Source organism: Coloeus monedula, assembly GCF_965178545.1.
Source record: "Coloeus monedula genome assembly, chromosome: 24".
Classification (NCBI taxonomy): Eukaryota; Metazoa; Chordata; class Aves; order Passeriformes; family Corvidae; genus Coloeus; species Coloeus monedula.
In genome coordinates this window covers 2129274-2154076 of record NC_138804.1, presented here as the reverse complement: position 1 = coordinate 2154076, position 24803 = coordinate 2129274, and the positions used below count along the sequence as shown (strand labels likewise).

Genomic DNA, 24803 nt, shown 5'->3' with positions numbered 1-24803 from the left:
CCGGGAGCGGGGTTGGAATTCTCCCGGAGTTTATCCGGGATCAGCCCGGGAGTGAGGCCAGGACCAGCCTGGGAGTGGGGCTGGTGACCCCTCAAAATGAGGGCTGGGGTTCCTCTGGCAGCAGGAGCGAGATCCCTCTAGGAGCAGGACTGGGATGGCGGTCGGGGATTCCCGAGGATTCCAGGCATGGTCAGGATCAGCCCAAGAGCAGGGCTGGGCTCAGCCTGAGAGCAGGGCGAGAATCCCCACAAGATGAGAGCTGGTGTCTCCACGGGAATTGGATTGGGATCCCTCCAGAGGCAGGACTGGGATCCCCCCCGATCACAGACAGGAGCTCCTGGGACCTGGGCTGGGATGTGCTGGGATGAGAGCGGGATCTCCCCAGGAACGGGGCTGGGATATGCCCACATCACGGCTGGAATTGCCCCTGAGGCAGGGCCAGGAGCCTCTGGGATCAGGACTGGGATCCCCCCATCAGTCCCAGGGTCACAGGGAGCCCAGGGTCACCGTGTCCCCAACCAGAGTGGCCTCAGGACTGGCCCCGAGCAGCATCCCTCGGGGACAGGGCTGGGCACAGGGATGAGGAGGAGGCAGAGACGCATCCGTGTCCGATCACAGAGCCGGGAGGCGCGGGGGCACCAGCACAGGTGTATTTTTGGGGCAGGATCCACCCGCCCCCGCGATTGCTCCGGAGCTGTACAACCCCCGAGCCCCCCGCGACAGGCACGGCCCCGGCACAGCGGGGAAACAATATTAACAGCAAATTCGGGGGGCACGGGGGGCGCGGAGCCCCTCAGCCGAAGGGACCCTTGACGTTCTTGGGCTGGAAGAGCGGCTGCTCCATGGGCATGGCCCCCAGGCACTCGGCGGGGCTGCAGTGCCCTGTCTTGCCCGGCTGCCCCGTGGCACCGGGAGGGCCGGGGATGCCGGGGATGCCCTGCTGCCCCACGGGGCCCGGGGGACCCATCTTCCCGTAGCCTGGTGGCCCTTGGGGACCTGGAAGAGATGGAGAGAAGGAGGAGGGGTGACAGGATGAGGGGGTGGCAGCAATGCCCAGCGTAGGGCTGGGGGCCACATGGAGGGACGGGGCTCACCTGGGGGTCCCGGGGGGCCGCTGTCCCCCATCAACCCCACACCTTTCTCGCCTTTCTCTCCTTTGGCACCCGGCTCACCTAGGAGAGAGGGGGATGGAGAGGGGTGAGATCCCGGCACAACCGCAGCATCCCAGCAGCCGGCGACACCGGGAATGTCCTGGGGACACCGGCAATGCCACAGGGACTCTGGGAATGCCCCAAGGACACCAGGAACATCTCAGGGACACTGGGAATGCCCCAGGGACACTGGGAACGTCCTGGCAACGCTGGGAACACCCCAGGGACACCCATAACGTTTTGGGGACACTGGGAACATGATGGGGACATCAGGAACGCCCCAGGGAAACCGGGAACGCCCCAGGGACACCGGTAATGTCCCAGGGACGTAGGGAACATTCCGGGGACATTGGGAACGTCTAAAGGACACCGGGAACATGATGGTGACACCAGGAATGCCCCGGAGAGCAGCACGTACCCCGCATGCCCGGCACGCCCTGCCGCCCCTCTCTGCCGATCTGCCCCGGCATCCCCGGGGAGCCGGGGGGTCCCGGCCGGCCGGGCAGCCCGTCCTTCCCGGGGGGACCGGGTCTGCCCGGGGATGCCACCATCTCCACCGGGAAGTGCAGCCGGGAGGTGTAATACGCCATCCGCTCTGCGGGGACAAGGACGGAGCTCAGCGCCGACGGGGTCAGGGCGGGGACACGGGGAGGGTCCCCGGGCCTCGTCGCCATCCCCCTGGTTACCGTCAAACATCTTGTTCAGCTCCTGCCGGATGAACCTCTTGACCTCGTCGTAATTCACCACGTCTCCCTGCGGGGACACGAGGGGACACGCGACGGGCCACGGCCACCGCGCCCCGGCAAAGGGACAGGGTCCTGCCCCCCGACGCGGCCACCCGTCCTTACCATCATCCCCGGGGGTCCCGGTAGCCCGGGGCTGCCCGCGGGGCCCGGCGAGCCCGGGGGTCCCCTCTCCCCCGCCGGTCCCCGTGGCCCCACGGGTCCCATGGAGCCGCTTTTCCCCGGACCCCCGGGCATTCCGGCTCTGCCCTTCTCCCCGGGGTACCCCCGCTCGCCGGGGGATCCAGAGTCACCCTGTGGAGAGGAAAGGCTCAGCCCTGGGGTGCCGGGACAGCTGTGGGACACCGGGGAAGCGGCGGTGGCACTGCCAGGCTCCCCTCACCTTCTGTCCGGCCGGTCCCACAATGCCCGGTTTTCCTGGGGGTCCCTGGAAAACAGCAGCAGCGTGGCAGGGATGTCCCCACCCCGGCGACCCTGTGTCCCCATCCCTGTGTCCAGCGGGGCAGGAAAGCTCCAGAGCCCCCGCTCCTACCTCCTTCCCAACGGGTCCGTCCGGTCCCTGCTCCCCCTGCGAGGTGGTGACAGAATGAGGTGGTGACACCACGGGGCCACCCCCAAGGTCGCCACTGCTTCGGGGGACGGGGTCTGTGCCCTGCTGCACTCACCGGTGGTCCCGGGTGTCCCGGGGGTCCCGGCTGTCCTGGCATGCCCGGCAGACCCCGCTCCCCCACGGAGCCGCGCTCGCCCTTCAGCCCCTGCGCGGAGGAGGGAGCCGGGAGCATCGGGATCAGCGCGGGGCGGGGATGGGGACCCCAAACCCGCTCTCCGTGGTCCCATCCCGACCCCAAATCCCAGAGTGAGGGCTCCAGCCCTGGCAGTACTCACCACTCCAGCGAGGCCAGCGGGACCCGGCTGCCCCGGGCTGCCGGGGGGTCCCTGGGGACAGAGACAGGGGGGTCAGTTGGGGGTCACAGGTGATGTCCCCACTCCCTGCACCAGAGGGAGTCCCCGCCGTGATCCCCCCGTGGGGGGCAGCTCCAACTTACGATGAGCCCTGGGGGTCCCTGCCGGCCTTGGGGTCCCATGGGTCCGGGGTCACCCTGAGGAAGGCGAGATGAGGAGGAGGTGGGGAGGGGTGGTGACAAGGAAGGCAGGGTGGTGACAAAGGGCCCCGACCTGCCCAGGGGTCACCCAGCCCTCGCTCACCTCCGCTCCCGGCCGGCCCGTGCTCCCCGGGGGGCCAGGTTTGCCACAGTCACCCTGAAAGGAGGAAGGGACATCACGGGCAGAGCAATGAGTGGAGATTCTGGCCAGGCCCGAGGTCCCTGGGGATGTCACCACCCAGTGTCACCATCGCTCACCTTCGGTCCTGGGAGCCCTGGGTGTCCTGTCTTGCCCTTGAAACCCTGGAGAGAGAAAAGAGCTGAGTGGGGGTCCCAGGGTGCCACCAGCAGAGCCCAGCAGGTGACTCTGACTCTGCAGTGCTGGTCCAGGGCCAGCACCCAGAGCTCAGTGTCCCCAGGAACACGTGGTGGGACAGTCCCGGCTCAGGGGACCCCAGTCCTGGCTGCAGGGACATGCCAGGCACGGAGCACTAGGGAGGGGTGACAAGGAGGGCTGTCACTCACCGGAGGACCCATCATCCCTGGTGGCCCGGGGGGACCAGGGTCACCCTGGGGAGAAAGAGATGTGGGTTGGGGGTGTCCTGGGGGGGTGGCTCAGGGTGACCGCCCCCCACGAAAACCCAAGAGAGCACCAGAACCTCACCCTCAGCCCTGGCTTCCCGTCTTTGCCATCCAGTCCTTCCAAGCCAGCAGGGCCCTGTGGGGACAAGGTGACAGTGACAGAGGGTGGTTTGCACTGAGGAGCTCCGGGGGTCCCCGAGGGACTTGCTCAGGGCACCCCAAGTTATGGGAACAGATCTCTGGGGAAGGGGAACAGCCAGCAGTGCTCCCAGGAGCACCCAAGGGTGACACATAGAGGGGGTCTTACCTGGATTCCTGGGGGTCCAGGGGGTCCAGGGGGTCCTGGCATCCCCGCGGGGCCTCGCATGCCTTCACTGCCCTGCAAGAGCCACAGCAGGTCATGGGCGCAGCCGGGGCTGGGCACCAAATCTGGGGGGCAAGGGGTGACACCACAGAGCATTGCCCGGTGGCACTTGCCCCTGGCACTCACCTTCTCGGCCACAGGCCCTGGTGGCCCAGCTGGACCAACCTTTCCTGGGAAACCAGGAGGACCCTAAACAGATGAGGGGTGCTGAGTTAATGGGGGATCCCAGCAGAAGAGCCCAGCCCATAAATCCCGCTCTTCCCCAACTTATTTTAATGGGATTGCTCTGGAGCTGCTCCCTGCACCTCATCCCACTCGTGTCCCCCTGGTAGAACCCCCTGTCCCCATCCCTGACCCTGTGGGGACACCCAGACACACAGCCAGGGATGGGCACCAAGCCTTGGAGATGCCTTCCTGGAATTCCCGGTGGGATGTACTCATCATTCCCAGTGGGATTTACTCACCGGTGGTCCCGGGAAACCAGGCTGGCCCTGGAAACCCTAGAGAGACACAAGAGCTGAGCCAGACCCCACAGCCACATCCTGCCCCATGGGGGTCCTCAGGGGGGTCCTGGCCCCTTTGGGGACACTCACCTGGTCCCCCTTCTCTCCGGCGCTTCCCGGTAGCCCACGCTCGCCCCTGGGACCCTGCGGAGAGATGGGACGAGGTGGTGGGAGCACCCCACAACACCCACAGCCACCCCTCTCCCACCCCATAACCCTCAGGGTGGGCACCTACCGCTGGCCCCACAGGACCGGGCAGCCCGTCCACGCCGGGGGGTCCCTGGGAAGGACAGGAATGGGATCAGATGGATGTGGCTGGAAGGATCCCAGTGCCGGTGCCCACGGAGATGGGGGAACCTGGGGGAGAGCCCGGCCCCACTGCCCCTGATTAGGGCCCCGAGGGACTCACCAGCTCCCCTTTCTCTCCGGGGGGGCCCACGTAGCCTCGCTCGCCTTTGATGCCCTGGGGAAGGAAGGGGACAAGGTGGGATGTGGGGCAGGGATGGGATTTGGGGCATGGATGGGATATGGGGCATCAGTGGGATTTAGGGCATGGATGGGACATGATGCAGGGATGGGATTTGGGGCATGGATGGGATTTGGGGCATGGATGGGACATGGGACATAGAAGAGGAGAGATGGAGACACAGCCGGGGCATGCTCAGGGTGCAGGTGCCCTGGCATGGATGAACAGGATGCTGGGAATGTGTGGGACGGGATTGGATGGACAGGACAGAGATGAGCCCCACAGGGACACGGCGCTCTGTGCCCACCGGGGTCCCCAAATGCAACATGGGGGGGGGGGGTCTCAGTGAGCACCAGGAGGGACACGAGGACCCCCAGGGGCTGCCTGGTGCCCCCAGTACTCACAGGAAGGCCGGGGGGCCCTGTAGCTCCGGGGTATCCGGGTTGTCCTGGAGGTCCCTGTGTGTGAGGACAAGGACACTGAGCCACCTGCAGTGCCCCAGCCAGGTGCCAACCCCCACGGGCCACCAATGTCCCCCTGTCCCCTCGTCCCACAGCACTCACCGGCTCCCCTTTGGCTCCGGCGAGCCCGGCAGGGCCACGTTCCCCTTGGAGACCCTTTGGGGGGAGAAGAGAGGAGATGCAGGGGGGTCTCCTCCAGCCCCTCCCGGGGCTGTTCCCACCTGGCAGCAGGACCTGGGCACAGTCCATGGGTCTGGGACCTCTGCCAGCCTGCTGGGATCCCGACTGGGCTCCCTCCACCCCTGGCACAGCCACGGGCACCGGGGGCAGTGCCCAGGCATGGGGGGAGGGATGCTCAAACCCTGGCGCTGTGACCCTGGAGCCAAGGAAAGCTCAGCCCTGGGGGGACTGCGGGGGGTGCCCAGAGCTGGCTCCAGCCCTCAGCTCCAGCCTGGTGCTCCCCATCCTCCCAGGGTGACACGGGGACAGCCGGGAGCCCCACAGGGACCTCCGGGGTGGGTTAGTGGAGTGACGTGGTGCCGAGGTGGCAGAGAATGACAGGACACGCTGGCACACCGCAGAGCACGGCCCACAGAGAGCCCCAGAGAGCCCCAGAGAGCCCCAGAGAGGCCGTGGGGTGACGGTGACATTAGTGGACGAGGGGACACGAGCAGGAGTGCAGGATCCTCCGAGAGCCGCCGGCACAGCCCCACCACGGGCTCCTGTGGGGAGCGAGCAGGGCGGGAGCAGGAGGATGGAGATGGAGGTGGAGATGAGGATGAAGATGGAGATGAAGATGGAGATGGTGGTGCAGGCTGAGTGACCACAGAGGAGTGACCAGAGGAGGAGGAGGAGGATGAGCCCAGGCAGCACCGGCCACACACGGGATCCTCCTGGTCGCCACAAATGTCCCTTGGAAGCCACCAGGTGCCACCCCGTGGGAGCTGTGACGGTCGCCCAGCTGAGGCGGCAGGTCCCTGGCACACCTGGAGCCGCGGAGCTGCGCCAGGTCCCGCGGTGGTGAAGAGACCCAGCACGTGGCGAGCGCCAGCACCAGATCCCTGAGCTGAGGAAGATCATCCCGGGTCTGCCGGGCCCCCCTGCCTTGGGATGGAGGAATGGGAATGGAGCGATGGAGATGGAGTGGGAGGGGAGGGGCAGCTGTGCTGCGGCTGCTCCCGGCGGGGACGGGGACAAGGGACACAGCCAAACCAAGCGGCAGCGACACAAGGGCACAGAGCGGAGCCGTGCTGGGTTCTTACGGGCAGTCCGGGTGCGCCCGGCGTTCCGGGAAAGCCTGGGGGGCCCTGAGGGGAGAAACAGGGAGGTCACAGCTTGGAAAAGGCGCTGGGGAGCCCGGGCTGAGCCCTGGGGGTGCCACAGAGCTCCTGCTCCACCTCCGGGCTGGCAGCACCTTCACCTCCATCTCCAGCCTCGCCGGGGACATCCGAGCCATGCCGTGCCACACCTGTGCCTCGCCATGGCCACGCCCCACTGCCCGTCACCACGGCCTCAGGGCAGGGTGCCAGGCCCCTTTGGCAATCAGCTTTTAAGGGCTCTGAGCCCCCCAGAATCCCCCCACCCCGGGCAGGGGTACTTACGATGGGCCCAGGTGGTCCCGGCGGTCCCCGCAGTCCTGGCGAGCCCTGGGGACGGACGGGGTGTGGTCACCAGGTGTGACCACAGAGGCGGGGACAGCCCCGAGGGGCACCAACGGGACCTGCCCCAGCCCCCGGGAAGGGCTGGCATGGCAGGAAAGGGGGTCCATGGATGGGTTGGAGCTCACCCACCTGCTCTCCTCTCTCTCCTGGGATGCCCGGAGCTCCTGGCAGCCCGGGATCACCAGCGCAGTCAGGGCTGTCACCCTGAGGGGAGTGGGGGACACATCAGGACCCCAGACCTGCCCACTGCCCATCACCCACCTCCGAGCCCTGCCAAGCACCCCGCAAGCAGCTTCTACTCCCCAAAGCCCCCACAGCTGGTCCTGGACGCCCAGCAGGGACCGTCCCTGGGGAGCAGGGGGTGGGACAAGGACCCCAGCGCCACTCACCCGAGGCTCCTCCGCTCGCGGGAACTGCGCAAAGCACTGCAAGAAAACCCCGGAGTCACCCCGCTGCGACAGGACGAGCCTGTCCCCTCCCAGGATCCAGGCGGTGTCCGGAAGCCTGCCCGCATTCCCAGTAGGACCAGTGTCCCCAAAGCGCGCCCACAGTGTCCCCAAAGCGCGCCCACTGTGCGGTACTTCCCCCAACTCCCACACAATCCAATTCTCCGGGACTCGGGAGCACCTCTACACCTCCCCCTCCACGGCCAGGGGGTGTCGGGCACCCAAATTCCTACCCGGAGCTGTGGGAATACTCACCCGGGCACAGTTCTCGCTGCCAGGGGCACCCGGCATGCCCCCATCCTCCTTCTCCCCCTCCAATCTGCCGGGAGCTTCCAGGGCCGCCTGCAGCTGGGCACAGTCCCCGCAGAGAGTCTGGGGGGCAAAGGGGGAGTCAGGGGCACCCCGAGGGGTCCCGCGGGGCGGGAGGGTGACCCCATCCCCACCCTCTCACCTTCAGCACCTCGATGTTCCTCTCGGCCATGACGGCCAGAGGTCCCTGGAAAAGAGGGAAGGAGGGATGGAGAAGAGGGATGGAACGATGGAAGGAGGGAAGGATGGGAGGAGGGATTGTCCCCAGGGATGGGGGAGCAGGGCAGGGGACACTGCCGTGGGAATTGTCACCACCTACCAGGTCTCCAGCCGGTCCAGGCAGTCCGGGCAAGCCGTTGTGTCCCGGCATTCCCTAAATCCAAGGGGACACCGAGTATTCAAACCCTGCCCTAAAAAGATGGCGATCATTCCTGCTCTCCCATGGCTCACCTGGCGACCGGGGGCACCGGGCGGCCCAGGGGGACCGGGAGCTCCGGGGGGACCCTGCAAGACCCCAAAAAACGATCAGAGAGAGGCAAGGGGGGTGTGGGAGGGGCACAGTGGGGGTGGCACCGACCTGCGGACCAGGCTGGGGCTGCCAGGACATCCCGGTCCATAATCCTGGGGCTCCCTGCGGGTGAGAGACGGGGAAGAGAATCTGGGAGGGTGAGACGGGGCCGGGGGGTGCCCGTGAGGGTGACACGGAGCCGGGGGAGGGGGTGGCACTCACCGGCATCCCGGTGTAGTTGGGGTCCTGGCGGGGGCTGGGGGCACAGGAACACTCCCCGGGCTCTCCCTGTGGGCAGAGGGGGTGAGGAACAGGGCGGGCAGAGGGGGTGGCACGGGGGGCACAGCTCCACCCGAGCCCCAACTCACCTTCTCTCCCTGGGCGCCCTTCTCCCCCTGCCAGAGGAAAGCGGAGATCGGCATTAGGGTGGGTCCCCGGTGCCCCCCACCCACCGCGGGGCACCAGCTCGGCCACCCACACCCCTGGCACGCCCCCGGACCTACCGGCTGCCCGCTGGACCCGGGGAGCCCTCGCTGCCCCTCGGGGCCCTGCGAGGAAGAGGAGGGTGAGGAAACTTCCTGGCTCGGCCAGGGTTGAGGTGCCAGTGGGGTGGCACTGCCCATCCTGGAGGACAGGACCTACCGGTGGCCCTGTGACGCTGCTCCCTGGTGGTCCAGGGGGTCCCGTGGCACCTTTGGGGCCCGGAGGTCCCTGCAGAGGAAGGACAGCAGGAATGGGGAGCACGGGGCACACCGAGGGCTGGGGGACGCTCTCTTACCTTGGCACCTTTCTCTGCTGCCATCCCCGGGGGTCCCTGCGGTCCGGGGGGGCCCTGGGGGCAGGACAGGGTGTCGGTTCCTCCCAGTGAGGGGACAGCAGTGTCCCCAGAACCGCCACAACCCACACAGGGGGCTGGCAGGAAGTGGGGGCTGCCCCATCACCCAGGGCTGGGCACCCCAAAACCCCACCCCAAACCCTACTCACGGGGGGTCCAGGGGGTCCGGTGCTCCCGGGGTCTCCCTGGGAAAAGCAGATTGTGTGAAAGCCACCAAAGCCACCCAGCACGGCACAGTGACAACACCGGCACCCCAAAACCTACCTGCGGTCCCGGCTGGCCGATCCCCCGCGGTCCTGGCTCACCCTATGGACACAGAAGGGCAGTGAGGTGCCCCCAGGACCCCACACCCAACCCCTGCTCCCCATTAGGGACACACAGGGGCAGTGAGGTACCCCCAGGACCCCACACCCAACCCCTGCACCCCACTCACCTGCAGCCCCTTCGGCCCAGCGGGGCCCTGCACCCCCGGCAGTCCTGGCTTCCCCTAAAACACAGCAGGGTCACCCCGAGGACACGATGCCACCGGGGCCCTGTGGCCGTGGGGAGGGGGCACTCACGGCTCTGCCCGGCTGGCCGATGCCCGGCGGGCCCTGGTCCCCTTTGGCACCGGGTTTTCCCGGGATGCCCACCACGTCCGAGAGGTCCCCGAGCACGGCGGGGCCAGGCGTGCAGGCGTCTCCCTGCGGGGAGGGGACAGGAGAAGGATGGAGGGGTGGGTGACACCGAGGTGACGGGGCACAGGTCCCCAAAATGTGGGGAGGGGGGGTCTCACCTTGTCGCCTTTGGGGCCGGCCGGTCCCCTGATGCCAGGCTCACCCGACAGCCCCGGGACACCGGCCATGCCCGGGGTGCCCGGGTCCCCGGGGCTGCCAGCGTCGCCCTGGCGAAGAGAGGGGACAAGGCTGGCACGGGGGGACAGGGGACAAGGCACGCACAGAGGTCCCAGCCCCCTGTGCCACCACCAGCGCCACCAGGAGCCACCCCGAGCCCCTCTCACCTTCTGTCCCTTCTCGCCAGCGTCGCCGGGTCTGCCCTGGGGAAACGCAGGAACGGGTCAGGCTGGGGCATCCCCCCCAAAAAACGGGCACGGGGGGCACGGGGGGCACTCACCGCTCTGCCCGGGGGGCCACCAGGGCCCCTTTGTCCTGCTGGCCCCGGCACTGCCACCAACGTCGCTGTCCCTTGGAGGGCTTGCGGGGTGGGAGGGCACTGCCCGCATTGCTCGCCCTGCGGAGGGACGTGCCCGCTGCAGGGTGGCGAGTGGGGGACGGGGGGTCACGGCCCCCCTGCCCTCCCCATCTCAGCGCCGTCCCGTGCCAGGAGCTGCCCAGGACTGAGCTGGGGAGGTGGCAGGGACAGGGCAGGGACAGGGGTGTCCCCAATGTCTCACCTTCTCTCCCTTCAGCCCCCGCACACCGGGATCTCCCTTCTCTCCCGGGATTCCCTGGGCCCGGAATCCACAGGTGAGACCGCGGACCGCAAAACCCGGCTCCGGCAGCCCGGAGCCCCCAGACCCCTCCTGCACCCCTGGGCTCCCCACTCTGAGCCCCCAGACCCCTCCTGCACCCCTGGGCTCCCCACCCTGAGCCCCCAGACCCCTCCTGCACCCCTGGGCTCCCCACTCTGAGCCCCCAGACCCCTCCTGCACCCCTGGGTTCCCCACTCTGAGCCCCCAGACCCTTCCTGCACCCCTGGGCTCCCCACTCTGAGCCCCCAGACCCTTCCTGCACCCCTGGGCTCCCCACCCTGAGCCCCCTCTGTGGCCCCACTCACCGGTCTGCCCGTGGGTCCCACATGGCCGCTGTCCCCCTGAAATGGAGCAGGCTCATGGTCATCAGGGCCAGGATCAGGATTAGGGTCAGGATCAGCCAAGCCTGCCCCGACCCCATGGGATGATCCAGCCCTTCCCGCTTCTTCCAGGGGTGTGAAGAGTGGGGGTCACTCACCTTCTCGCCCTTGATCCCAGCCAGCCCGGAGAGCCCCATTTCGCCCTGCTGGACACCCCATGGTCACTCACCCGGCACCCACAGCACCTCCGGGGTGTCAGCCCAGCACGGGACAGGAGGGTCCAGCCCCGGCACTCACCGGCAGCCCCGGCTCCCCCTCGAGCCCCTCGGCGGGGCCGCGGCGCAGCGCGGCGAGCACACGGAGATCACAGGACACGCACGAGTCCCCCTGGGATGGCAAGAGGGGACAGCTCAGGGTGGGGCGCAGCGGCCGAGCGGGGGGGTGGGATGGAGGGTCACACACTCACCTTCTCCCCTTTCATCCCCTGGATGCCGGCATCTCCCTGGGAAGGAAAAGCAGGAGCTGGACGCTGCTCGGCGTCCCCCAGGTCCAGCTGGGGACAAGCCAGCTCACCCCGTGTCACCTACCCTGTCCCCTTTGGGTCCTGCGGGGCCGGGCGTGTCCTGGGAACGGGGAAACAGAGGGAACATCAGGGATGCTGAGGTGAGACAGCTCTGCCCCCCACCCCGCTCATCCCTGCGTTCAGACTCACCGAGACCCCGTCCCTGCCGGGCGCTCCGGGCTCCCCCCGCGGTCCTGGCTTGCCGGGAATTCCGATGGCACCGAGCATCCCCTCCGGACACACCTCGCACGGCTCGCCCTGCCCGGTGGCAGCGGTGAGACAGAGCCCAGCTTGGGGGTCCGTGGAATGCCCCCCGCGATGCCCCGAGGCCGGGGGATGTGCCCGTGGGCACCCCCGGGCCACGCTGTCACCGCACCCACCTTGTCTCCTTTCGGCCCCAGGACACCGGGGGGACCCTGCGGGAGGAAAGCGGGGACGGGGCTGCTTCAGGGAGGCCAAGGTGTGCCCCATCAGTGCCACCCAGCACCCCTCAGCTGGCCACCAGCCGCGTCACGGGATGATCCCAGGATGGGCATCATTTGGGATGATCCCAGCCCCGAGCAGGGCCGCCGGTTTTCTCAAAGCTCTCTCGACTCCCGGGCTCGGATCCCGTCACCTCTCCGGCCAAGCAGCCCCGACCCCGAGCCAAGAAACCCGGCCCTGACCCCGGGCTTTGGCTCCCGGTCCCGCTACTCACGGTTGTCCCAGGCGATCCTCCGGGTCCAGGAGCTCCCGGGCTGCCCTGGAGCCAGAGATGGGAAAACGGGAGCTCAGCAAGGGGAAACACCGCAGCTCTGGGCGCTCTGTGATGCCCCTGTCCCCCCGGGGGGGTTTCCTGCCCCCCAAGCCAGGTCTTTGGGCCACCCAAGGAGCTTGGCCAGCCACAGCTCAGCTGTGCTGGATCCGGCTCTGGGCATCGGGAACAGCAGGGACCCCTTTCCCTCCACTCACCTTCTCTCCCTTCGGACCCGGGGGTCCACCGGGGTCACCCTGAAAGGGACAAAGGGTGGTGTTAGCCCTGCCCAGGTGCCCTGGTCAGCCAGCCCTGGCAATGCCCACCGTGGGGACACCACCGTGGCACAGGGGTCCTCACCGGCTTCCCTGGAAAGCCAATCCCTGGAGATCCTGGCTTCCCTGGGGGGCCCGGTTCACCAGCCAACCCCTCTGGTCCCACGAGGCCGGGGTCACCCTGGAGGACAATGGAGGGGTGGCAGTGCTGGCAGTGCCACCAGGTGCCCCATCTCCCACCCCTCACCCCCAAAGCCCCAGGTACCTTCTGGCCCTTGGGCCCCACCACGCAGATCTCTCCAGGCCGGCCCTGGCAGGAGGGGATTGGGATGTGAAGGCTCCTGTGGCCAGGCCCCCTTGTCCAGGGAATGCCCAGGGAATGCCCAGGGGGTGCCCAGGGGGTGCCCAGCACTACTCACATCACGCCCAGGGCGCCCCGGCTTGCCCTGCAGTCCCCCATCGCCCTTCTCACCCTTCTGGCCCTGCAGGACAGATGAATGTCACCCGTGCTGTCACCCATGGTGTCACCCAAGCGACTCAAGCTGGCACTGGCAGGTGCTGCCACCTCTGCCACCATCCCAGGTGTCCCTGCTGCGATGCCCACAGGTGGGCTGGACTCACCTTCTGCCCATCAGTGCCCGCTGGCCCCGGGAGTCCCTGCACGGGAAAAACGGGACAAAAGGGGGTGCCCAGGTGGGCTCAGGCAGGGTCCCCTCCTGCTCCTTTCATGCCCACACGGAGCTGGACCCCCCCCACCACAGCCCAGGGCAGGGGACTCCCGCAGTGTCCCCACGCCGTGGCCCCACAGCCGAGTGGCACTTACCGCCTGCCCACGCTGCCCCTTCTCACCCCGCGGCCCCTCAGCGCACTGGGAAGAGGAGGAGGAGGAGGAGGAGGAGGAGGAGGAGGTGAGAGGAGAGGCAGAGACAGGGAGGGGGTTTGGAGAGGGTTTGGGTGGGCTCTCACCTGCACGGGGCCACCGGGGTGGGTGCGCACACAGTCCAGGCCCTGCGGAGGTGGGGAGGCGGCTCAGGGATGAGGGTGGGGGGTTTTGGGGATGGGAGCACCCCCAGGGCAGCGGGACCCCCCTGTGCTGGGGATCCCACAGGGAGAGGCCCCCCAGCAGAAGGGGACAGGCCAGGGGTAGGTTGGGGACACTCACACGCTCTCCCTTCTCCCCTTTGGCACCAGCGGTGCCAGGAAGGCCGCGCTCGCCCTTGGTGCCCTGCAAGAGAGGGAGGGGTGGGTGACAAACAGGCACGGGGTAGGTGACGAGCGGGCACAGGGTGTCCCCACAGCAGGGCCCACAGCTCCTGACAGGAATGCTCCGGCACAGCATTCCCACATTTCCGCTGGAGCTGAGCTCTGGGTGTCCTGGGGAGTGACAAACCTACCTTTGGACCTGGGGGACCAAGGGTGACCTGTGGAGGCAGGAGAAAGGTGTCCCCCAAGGGCACGGTGGCTTCACATGGCAGCAGGAGAGCCCTGAGCCTGCCACGGTCCCCATCCTCCCAAAACTCCTGTCCCCAAGTGCCACCATGGGGCACGGAGTTCCCAAATGCCTGCCATCCCCCTGCCATCCCCCTGCCATCCCCCCACACCCCCAGCCAGCAGCTGCTGTAGGAATGGGGCCACATCTGGAAAGGATCAGGGACCTTCCAGATGTTGCAGGGCCCTGGGCCAGGAGGAGCTGTGGGGTCGTGGGGGGCTGGTGACAGCACCCCGGTGGCTTTTGCCACCCCCAGCTCACAGCCCAGCTGGGCCAGCTCGGCATCCCCACGTCCAGTGCCACACTCACATTTCCTGATGCCATCTGGGGCGAGCAGGGAGGGCACTGGAAGAGACAGGGATGGAAGCTTGGAGCAGATCCACGCACTGCCCACGGCACTCCAAACCCCACAGCACCCCCAAACCCCACAGCACCCCAAACCCCACAGCACCCCCAAACCCCACAGCACCCCAAACCCCACAGCACCCCAAACCCCACAGCCACTGCCCTGCTCCCCTGGGCACCGCACACCCTCAGGGCTCTCCCAGCAGCATCTTCCCCCAGCCCTGGAGTGCTCTGGGCACTGGGAATTCCTGGATGGAAAAGGGAAAAGCTGCCGTGTTTCCTCCCCGGGGAGCTGATGAGGTGCTGGCCTGGCTCTCCCTGCGGGTTTGTGGCTTGACCACGGCTCTCCTGGGCCAAACCAGCCCCTCCAGACTGCTCCAACGGGACTGGGGACAGGTAGGATGTGGCTGTGTCCCCATAGCCTCCAGCCCCCAGCCCTGGCAGGATCCCAGCCCTGGGACACAGCAATGAATCCCCGTGGTGGGATGAGGGATCCCAGAGACACTCAGGGATGAGGAACAGGAGCGCTGGAGACATTTCCCAGCTCTGGCAATGCTCCGGAGACGCTCGGAGGGAACAAAGAGGCCCTTGGCCATAGCTGGGATCACTCCAGCAGCAGCACAGAGAGAGTGGGGCCTCAATTCCTGCTCGGGGGAGCAGAGCAGCCGCTCTTCCCAGCATCCCAGGAGGGCTGGAAGCAGCTGAGACTTCCCAAATGTGACAGGGACAGAGCCAGACTGGGTCTGGGACAGTGGGTGGCACCCTGGGATGGCACTGGAAGGGGAGCGGGGTTGAGCGTGCCAGGACTGGGATAGCCAGGCTGGGACACCCTCACCTTCTCCTTGGGATCTTCCCTCAGGCTGGTCCTTCCCGAGGTTCTTCCCGGCTCCTGTGGGGAGAAAAGAGCACCGTGGGTGTCATCTGCCTGGGTTATCCCACCCCTGGCTGCTCCCTCTCCATGAATCCCGGGTTATCCTGCCCTGGCACCCATGGATGAGGCAGCGGTGGGACCACAGGAGCCCTCCCCTCCCTCATTCCCAGGCCTCCGGTCACCGGCACCTCCCTCCCGAGCCTCGCACCGGGTGGAAAAAGAGAGGAAGGGATTTTCCAGGGGCTGGATCAACGTGGCTGCACCGGGCACCACCGAGCTGCTGCCCACCCCAAAGGGCCAGGAATGGGATGGGGACAGGGGTGGGGATGGAGATGGGGATGGGGACCAGGATGGAGCCAGGGGTGGGGATGGGGTCGGGGCCGGGGATGGGGACCGGGATGGGGCCGGGATGGCCCTGCCGGAGCTCACGGTGCCCAGCGGCTCCTCCAGGCAGAAGCAGCGGGTGAACACCCGGCCCTCGGGCTGCGGCACCATCTCGATGAGGTTGCTGCTCTGCATCAGCTCCGCTTGCCGGCGAGTCTTGGGCGCTTCCGTCTGGCACTGCAGGGACACAGCGGGGTGGCGGGGGGGCTGCCGAGGGACAGCCGGGGCCGTGGGAACAGGCAGCACGAGGAGGTGACACACTGGGGACAGACCTGCCCTCGCTGCGCCTCCCCTCTGGGGAAAACCCTGAGCGTGCACGGGGCAGCTCCAGGGTCCTGCCAGGATTGGGGTGGGCACTCGGGGCACTCAGGGGCACTCAGGGGCACTCATGGGCACTCACCCCTCTGGCCGAGATCTCGCAGCACCCCTCCCGCCTGGCCAGCTCAGCGTCACAGTAGATGTGGGCTTGCTGGATGTCAAACTGCAGCGGGACGTGGGCGGCAGGTCAGGGGTGACCCTGGCACCACGGACGGAGCTGCCCTCACCCCGCGGGCACTCACCCGCACCGGGGTGCCACGCACGGCGTCCAGCCCCAGGAAGGTGTTGCCCTCCGGGGCCAGCGCCTGCCTCGGTCCCAGCGGCTTGGAGGAGATGGAGGCACAGTCCAGGTGCACGGACACGGCGTGGCCCTGCACGGCCACCACCACCTTGTGCCACCGCCCGTCGAACAGGGATGCCACGGCCTTGCCCGCAAAGACGGCGCTGACGAAGGTGGCCCCCGGCGCCCTGGCCTGGAACTCCAGGCTTTTCTCGGGGCCGTGCACGGCCAGGGAGAGCTGGGCACAGAGGGGACAGCACCGCGCTCAGGGACGGCTCCTGGCTGTCCCCTGGCGCGTCCCGCCGCATTCCCGGGATGTACCTGGGGGTATCCTTGGCGGTCGGTGACCTGGAAGAGGTACCAGTGCTCGCCGGTGCTGTTCTTCTTCAGCAGCAAGGTGAGGACCAGGGTGAAGGTGGGGGGCAGCCCCCGGGGGAACACTTGCCTGTGGGGACACGTGTTGGGGTGGCCGGACCCTGCGGGGCACTCTGGGGACGGGGTTGTGCCCATCCATAGGGCACTTTCAGGTGGCAGCATCACCCCAACAGCCCCCCAGGGGTCCTGCCATGATGTGTCCCCACTGGTGGCACTCCAGATGCCATCACGGTGGATTCGGCCCCACACTGTGCACCCCAAACACGGCCCTGCTGGGGCAGCTGCAGCACCCAGGGCCATGCTCTGATCCCAGAATTTTGTCCCTGGGAAGCTGGGAAATGCATCCATCATCCCTGTGGCAGCCTTTCCCCAGCTTGCCCACAGCTCATTAAACCACTGGAAATATTTGCTCCGGGCTCTGCTCCGCTCCCGGCCTTGTCTCCACACCCGTGATTTTCCAAGCCACCGCTCTGGAGCTGGACCAAGGGACTGGGACAAGGCCAGTGGTCTCCTCTGCTCTCCGTGGGGCACAGGGACACCTTGACTGGGCACTGAGGTGGGTGGGCAACCAGAGGAGTTCACAACCAGGGTACTGGGGCTGCCCCCATGTCTGGATTCCCAAGGCTGGATCTGGGATGCCACAAGCCCTTGGCCAAGAGCAGCACCAGCCTGGAGCATCCACCATCCATCCCAAAGCCATCCAAGGATTTGGCTGCCCAGGCTGGATCTCCTCACCCTCTGGAGAGCCCCATGCCCAGCACAGCCCTGTGCCAGCCCTGGAGTGATGTGGGGACAAACCGCAGCCGTTTCCTGCAGGAACAGCTCCCGAGGACGTGGATCTGCTCCCGCTCTGCCACGCTGCAGCATCCCTGCCAGCCCTGGCACTACGGGCACCGGAGACGGAGGGGACAAGTGCCAGTCCCCCTGTGCCCCCCCCCCAGCAGCCCCCCACACACCCAGCAGTGCCTGCTCAGAGCTGAGCAGCCTCTGGAGCTCGTCTGGAGCCCGCGGGCGCCTGCCAAGAGCAACCGCAGAGCAGCCACAGAGCCCTGCTTGCGCAAGGTCTGGCCAGCACCCAGCCGAGCCGTGGCAGCCCGGGATTTTCTTTCGAGGAGGAAGGTGTTCGGGCAGCCCCGGGGTCCCCTGTGTGCCCACGGGTGACACGGAGCTGCCTGGCATCCCTGGCACCGGCTGAGGGCAAAGCCCATCCAGCTTCACCCAGACCCCAACCTTACAACACACGCGGGGATGGTGCCTGGAGGAGCTTTGGGTCACCCAGGGCCACCTCACGGGTCACCCAAGGCCACCTCATGGGTCACCCAGGGCCACTCACTGCGTGGGCTGGACCAGGGGCACGGTGCCCAGGCGCAGCACCGCTGGCCCCCGGGCGCTGCGGATCTTCTTGATGGATGAGATCTTCAGCAGGTCGAACCTTTTAATCAGGTTAAAACCTGCAGGACAGAGCGGGGGACGTGAGACCTGGCCCAGGGACAGGTGACAGTCCCCAGGCAGGGCACAGAGCCCATCCCCCGCCTGTTAAGGGACCCGAGAGGGTCTTTTCTTACCCGTGACGTTCTCATACTTGTCCCCAGCCAGATCCTCGTCCCAGAGCTGCGGGCACAGCTGCCCTGTGAGGCAAACCAGCACATCACTGTCACTGCAGTGTCCCCAGGCACGGTGGGACGAGTAGGGAGGGACCACACAGAGCTCCCCAAGTCCAGGAGGTGTTGCCAGGAGCCCCCCGAGGCAGCACAGACCAAGCAAACCCCGCTCCCAGGGCAGCGCAGGCTCCCGGCAGCCGGGAGGAGCGAAGCTGGAATGCTCCAGGAGCAGTTTGGAAGGGTCCGAGCTGGCCCTGCTGCCTCCCACAGGTGAAATGCTTTTCCCAGCTCCCGGAACAGCCCCGCGGCTGGAATCAGCATCAGGAGGCTCGGACGGGTGCCAGGGACACCCACAGTGCCACGGAGAGCTGTCTGCTCCTGTCCCATCCCGGTGACAGCTCAGAGCTGGCGGCCCCGGGGGACAGGGGTGAGGGTCCAGCCGGAGGCTGAGGCGCAGGAAATGCCGCGTCAGGCGCGGTCACGGGGGTGCTGCTGCTGTTCGCAGGGATAAATCACGGCTCCAGCAGCACCGAGTCACCTCCAGATGCGCCAGATGTTGGGAGGTGCGAGATAAAGGAGTAAACAAGGCGGTAGGGAGAGAAGGATTTGTTTTGTCTCCATGCACGGCGGCCCTGGAGCAGAGATGGGCACCAGCGATTCTCCCACCTCTTCCTTGGATGTTCCTGGGGGGTCTCTGACCGCCCTCCCCCCCCCCCAGCCCTTGCCCACCTCTCTGTCCAAGAGCTTGGCACCACCGTGGTTTGTCCCCCATGCTGACCACAGGGCCAGCAGTGGTGTGGGGACATGCCCTGGCCCTGGGGACCCCCGACCCAGCCACAGCAGTGAGGGTTGTGAATGTCCTGGCCACACGCAGAGTCCCCTCGGGGCCTGTGGGTGTCACAGCCGGGGGCAGAGTCCCCTCCCGCCGGCGCTGACATCACCCTCAGCAGGGCAGGGGACACAAAGCGCAGCATAAATCACCCCCGTGCGATCTCTTTGAAGCCTCTCCCAGCCCTGCTGCTGATCCCAAGGGAAAATCTCGCCTGTCCAACCCACTATCCCTCAGGAAAGGCCAGGACACGGGAGGCTACGCCGTGCCGGGCAGCAGGGACCCCTCCACGGGCAAACCCGGGCCCCTCGGGCTGAGCCACCGCTCCACCCCCACCGAGCCTGATGCAACCACGGCGTCGCTTCCAGAGGCTCCTCCCCTGGAGCCCATCCCACGCCGGGAGCCACAGGCAGGCCGGGGACACCCCGGCAGCGCTGGGCTCAGCCACGCTCCCCCTGTCCCACGTGGACACCCCCCAGCCCTCCACCATCGCGTGGGTCATGGCCAGACCTCTTCCCGACTCGCAGCTGGAGGCCAAACCTCTCTCGGGAGCTCTGTGCATCCTCCCCGCTGCCCGGAGTGGTCCTGGCTCACCTTGTCCCGCCCGCTCCCGCCCGGACCCGGCTCCACACGCGCTGCCGGACGCCGCTGCCTTGGCCGCCAGCTGGCACCGAGGGACGGAGAGTGGCCAAGCCCCGTCCCTCCCTGACGGCCGCGGCTGTGGCAGCGGTGTCGGGGTGTCCCGGGCTGGCTCCCCACAGCCGGGCTCGCTCGGCTCAGCTCTGCCTGGCCCCCTGCCCGCACGGGATGCTGAGCAAAGCCCCGGCGCTCAGTCAGCAGCCACCGCTCCAGTCCTGGCACGTGGGGACCTGGCACAGCTCACGGTGATTCCGGCCACCTCCGTATTGTCACCCCTGGGTCTGACCCAGCCCTCGCCCAAGGGACAGGCGAGGAGGGAGGTGGCTCCAAGGCCTCGCTCCCGGTGGTCCTTACCTTTCGCTGGTGGCAGCTCCTTCCCCTGGCAGGCGCTGACGAGCCCGGCGAGCGCCAGGGCCCAGAGACCCCTCATGGTGCCCGTGGCAGAGGCTCAGGGCCCTCACGGCTGCCTGCAAGAGAGAGACTCCGGGCAGCAGCGGGGTGGGCACCTGGTGGCCACCAGCCCATTGGAGGTTGGCCACACCAGCAAAGCCACCAGCATGGAGCGGCGCTGACCCTGCTGGCCATGGCTCGGTGACGTTTTGGGGGTCAGTGTGGCCCCCATCCATCTGCTCCACACCCAGCCCAAGCCTCAGCATCCCAGCATCCCTGGGCGTCAAACCCCAGCACCCGGATTTACTCCAAACATCCGGAAATGCGATGGCTGAGGTTCCCCAGAGTGGAACCGGGCACCTCCTGTGTGCACCCACCCAGGAAGGTCTCACTGCCTCCCGTTTTATCCCCCGGTGCCGTGCAGATCCCGGGGTATCCCTGCAGGTCACCCCGACCTGGCCTCCCTCCTGCTTCCTGCCACGAGGCACGGTCGGGCTGCAGGCCGGGAGCAGGAGCCGGGACAGACCGGACACACTCGGCTCCAGGGGCTGCTGCCAGAGCGGGACGTGCATTCATGTTCCTTCATCCCCCATCGCACAGCCCCCGGGACCCCCGGCAGCGGGGCCACCTCTGCCCTGCCTGCACGGGGCTCTCTCGCACCCCCAACTCTTCCCAGACTCCCAGCCCCCCTGTCCCGAACCACAACCCCTTCACCGGTTGTCCCCTCTGCTGCCACCCGCCTGTCCTGGCCTGGCACTGCCTGCACCCACCTCTGCTCCCATTGCACCCACCCCTGCACCCCTCCACCCCCGCTCCGCTCCCCAGCTCCCCCCGCCCGCTCCCCGCCTTCCCTGCGCCGCACCCTCCGCACCGGCGGGTCCCCGCGGCCCCGGGGCGTGATTAACTCCGGTGATTAACGGGGAATCCCCCGCTCGTCCCGTCCCGTCCCGCCGCAGGGCCGGGTTCCGCCGCGCTCCTCCCGCCCCCGGTGCGGCCCTGCCCGGGGCTCACCTGCGCGGGGCTCGGCGGGGACGGGGCTGCCGGGGGGTGCGGGACACCGGGAACTCCGCCGCGGGACACCGGGAACTCCGCCGCGGGACACCGGGAGCGCCGCCCCCGCCGCCTTCCCCGCCTCCCTCCGGGGGGGGCTCGAGCCGCCCCCCAAGCGCTGCCCGCCCTCCGCACCACCCCCCCCAACCCGGGGGGGCCCGGCCGCCGCCCGCCTTCGCATCCCCGCCCTTCTCCTCCTCCTCCTCCTCCTCCTCTTCCACCCCCGGGCGCCTCCCACGGCAGCGCCTTCCCTCCCTCCCCTCCCGCCTTCCCCCCCCCCCCCCGCTCCGGGCGCTGGACCCCCGCCCAGAAGAGGGGAACCCCAATCCCGCGGGTGGGGTGTAGCCCATTCCCTGGCTGCCATCCACGTGGAGCGGCTCTTCCTCTCTTCAGGAGCACGGAGGGGATCCAGGTGCTGGCACCGGTGGTGGCATCGCTGGCCAGAATGTCTGTCCCTGCAGGAGGAGGGTGTCCCTCAAGGATGCTCCTCCACTGGCACGACCCCAAGAGCAGCTCCGGGCAGACCCCGAGGCACCGGGACAGCCAGCCCTCGGTGTGACACGGAGCTGCTGTCCCCTCCCTGCGCCTTGGGGTGGCTTGGGGACAGTCTGGCTCAGGACGAGGTGCCCGGGGTCAGAGCGCTGCGACGGGAACCCTGCCACCATCTCTGCCGCTGGCACCGCTGCTGCTCCCACGTCCCCAGCAGCAGCAGCAGCAGCAGCAGAGCTGCTGATTTCCCAGAGCCCTGCCAAGCCCTGGAGGGATCCGGCGCCCATCCCGGCTCCCAGCGCCCCCGCGCAGCATCCAGCCCCGCGCCACTGGGACGTGCCAGCCTGGAATGCTGCCCCGGGGCCTGGCTGCCCGGCTCTGCTCCATCTTCCCATTGCGTGCCAGGCCGCCCTGATCCCCCCAAAAACAAGCAGGGAACGAGCCCAGCCCGTGCAATTTTGGGTCTGCAAAGCATCCCCTGGCATCTCCATCCCTGCATCCCAGCGCTGGGATGGCACAGGACCCCGGCTCAGCTGCGTTTTCTCCTAAATGGTGACGGATCTACTTAGGCTGCAGCTTTACAAACGCGTGAGGGACGCGTGGAACCCCATAAAGTCGCTAATTAACAACTGCTGGTTAGGCACAGGCAGAGTAAATAAACTGTCGTGGGCAACCCCAGCTGCTCGGCTCCGCCAGTCCCGGCGACGTGGTGACAACGCTCCCTCCAGGTGCCTGCTGAGGTAATTAAGGGTAATTAAAGCAAGTGGGAACGAAAACGCAGCGAAACTTCTCTCGTTCCTGCGTTTGGGATGATTGTTCACCTCGAGATGTTCTTTCTTTGGGGCCATCCAGCAGCGATGAACTCGGGACGGGGGCACTGCAGGGGGTTTGTGTGTCCTGTGGGTGTGGGGCACGGCCCCAAAACTGGCCCCACATCCCACCCCAACCCCACAGCAGAGCAGGGATGAAGGGCAGCCTCATCCCGTCCTCTCCAGCTCCCAGGATCCTCAATTCATGCGCAAAACGCTTTGGAGGGGTCACAGCTGAGGCACCGTTCCCGTGCCTCAGTTTCCCTCACTTCCCAGGGTGTTCCCCTGAGTTGGTTGTCCCCAACCCAATGGCACAAAGCGACCCTGGCAGCCCCAGGGGTGGCAGCAGCGTGGAAAACTCTGCTCCACGCAGCTCCTGCTTCCCGTCGCTGTTCCGGTGCACGGGATCGGCGTTTCCAGAGGGGAAAAAGAAGCTGGATCCCGCCTCCCCAGAACTCTCCCTTGGAGCGGCGCCGAGCGGGGGGATGGAAAGCAGGATCCTGGAGCCCCTGCCCACCATCCCAGCACGGAAAAAGCAGAGGCACGCTGTGCTTCCAAGAAACTGCCACGCCGCCTGCCAAGAAACACGAGCCGGAGCAGAGCCCGACAATTTTAGGGCTGGAGATAATTTTGCCTCCGAGCCCGAAGCGTCACCGCGGCGGTTGTGTTACCCTGGGGCTCCCCACTTCCCACACCGAGCTCAGCCTTCCCCCCCCCCCCCCCCCCAAAAAAAAAAAAGGCTCCCCAAATCCCGGGAATGAGGGTTGGGATGACGCCGTCCGGACCACGTTGGCTCGCAGGCAGCTGCTGGCCTGGACAAGGCACAGGAGGGAATTCCTGCGGCGAGGATTTCAGCGGTTCAGCATTAATTCCTGCACCAATCCAGGCACAATTCCCCCCCCTCGCCCCCTCTAATTCCAGTCGGGAAGGAAAACGCCTGCAGGAATTCTTTCCAGCTTCGCTGGGCCCTTTGAATCCGCGGTGCTAGAACAGCACTTTTTCCTCTTTTAGGAGAAATTTCTTTCGCGGAGGGCGAAGCTCCGGGGAGCTCCCGTCCGCCCGCGGCCGCGCAGCCTCAGAGCCGCTTCTCCATCATTTCCGCCCCCCAAACCGCACATTTTTGGCGCTGGGGGGACATAGCCTGGCTCCGACGGGAGCTGCAGATGGAAAATGGCTCCAGAGCTCCGGGATCTCCTCTGACCCACCCTGTACCCCCCATCCCGCAGGATTGGGGGCTGTTCCTTGTCCCCTTATGCCGGGACACACCACGAGCCTGTGCCTCTCGCCCGGGCTCCGTTCCCTCGCCCCATCTGGCGTCTCCATGAGTAATGAAAGCTGCTAATTGCCAACAGATGCCCCAGGAAACCCTGACTCTGCCTCTCGCGGCTGTGTTTGGCTGGGAAGGAGAGGAGGGGAGCTGGAGCGGGCCCCGCATCCCCCAGAGCAGGGGGCAGGGGGATCCCAGTGCGTGGCGGCTCCCAAAAACCAGAGCCGGAGGATGTGGCTGCCTTTATCAGCAGAATTAGGGACCAGCGGGGGGACACCTGGTGTCCCTGACCCACGCCCTCCATGGGGCTGGGAGCCACGACTGAGCCCCACGGCAGCCCCCTGACTGTCACCCACAGTCCTGTCCCCCTGGCATGGGCAGCCAAAGCCCCCACGTTCGTGCCAGCCCCCTCCCCGTGCAGCTGGATCCCCCCTAGGAGGTGGCTGTGGAAGGATTTGGCTCCTTCCATCCCTTCCTCTTCACTCCCATCACCGCGTCGGAACCCCCAGCTGGCTTCTTCCTACGCCTCAAACCCAAACTGGGCGCTGCTGGGATGAACTGGGTTATGAAATTTAAATCGGTGCTTCCATCTTAACTGGGCCGTCCCTCGGGGCTGGGGAGAGACACCCCCCACTCCAAGGGTCACATCCTGTCCCAGTGTCCCGGCACAGGCGTGGGGGGGCTGGGAGCAACATCTCCTGTCCTGTCCCATGGTCCAAACTGGGCAGCGGCCACCAGCCCAAGCCAGGCAGCGTCATTTGCTCTTTCCAAGCCTGTCCTGTCCAAAGGAAGTCCTCAGGAAGCCCGAGAGGCTTTTCCCAGAGGGAAGGAATAGCCACGACCAGGATCTGCTCGCACCACGGCACAGCCAGCACCTTACAGCACTCTGCAGCGGGAGGGTTTTGGTGCCGTGATCCCCACCATGGATCAAAATCTCTCATCGCAGATGTGCTGAGAGCCACCAGGCAGAGACGTCCTCTCCTCCAGCAGCGCTTTCCTCACACAGCTCCTGCTCCGAGGTCCCCCAGCTCCGGATGCCGGGATGCTCCGGCAGCGCCGGGCAGCCCACCCGGAGCGGCTCCGAGCGGCGATTGCCTCCCAAGTTCCTAATTTGCTCACAGATTAATTACGATCTAATTACTGCTCCCGGCTCCCGTGATCAGATGCTCATTTG

The 24803-nt window shown here is 67.2% G+C and overlaps 1 protein-coding gene across 1 annotated transcript; it reads right to left on the bottom strand.

The window, feature by feature from the left end:
- Window positions 1–793: 793 nt before the first annotated feature.
- Window positions 794–20054, bottom strand: COL16A1 (collagen type XVI alpha 1 chain; the record flags this gene model as incomplete). The annotated part of the gene is made up of 70 exons (XM_082296443.1): window positions 794–996; window positions 1095–1172; window positions 1570–1746; window positions 1838–1904; window positions 2000–2188; window positions 2277–2321; window positions 2427–2462; window positions 2560–2649; window positions 2780–2830; window positions 2941–2994; window positions 3101–3154; window positions 3256–3300; window positions 3523–3567; window positions 3662–3715; window positions 3887–3958; window positions 4070–4132; window positions 4408–4443; window positions 4537–4590; window positions 4682–4726; window positions 4856–4909; window positions 5317–5370; window positions 5476–5529; window positions 6636–6680; window positions 6975–7019; window positions 7164–7238; window positions 7424–7459; window positions 7736–7852; window positions 7932–7976; window positions 8109–8162; window positions 8240–8293; window positions 8367–8420; window positions 8520–8585; window positions 8666–8692; window positions 8801–8845; window positions 8940–9008; window positions 9076–9129; window positions 9282–9317; window positions 9397–9438; window positions 9566–9619; window positions 9693–9815; window positions 9908–10015; window positions 10133–10168; window positions 10246–10362; window positions 10526–10579; window positions 10909–10944; window positions 11082–11129; window positions 11221–11310; window positions 11390–11425; window positions 11511–11546; window positions 11636–11743; window positions 11866–11901; window positions 12183–12227; window positions 12437–12475; window positions 12579–12674; window positions 12759–12803; window positions 12913–12975; window positions 13115–13150; window positions 13317–13361; window positions 13460–13501; window positions 13656–13718; window positions 13888–13914; window positions 14292–14327; window positions 15163–15216; window positions 15628–15759; window positions 15983–16063; window positions 16143–16418; window positions 16502–16625; window positions 17889–18006; window positions 18121–18183; window positions 19979–20054. 70 exons carry the CDS (start codon window positions 20052–20054, stop codon window positions 794–796), a joined length of 4827 nt encoding a protein of 1608 aa, XP_082152569.1.
- Window positions 20055–24803: the final 4749 nt, after the last annotated feature.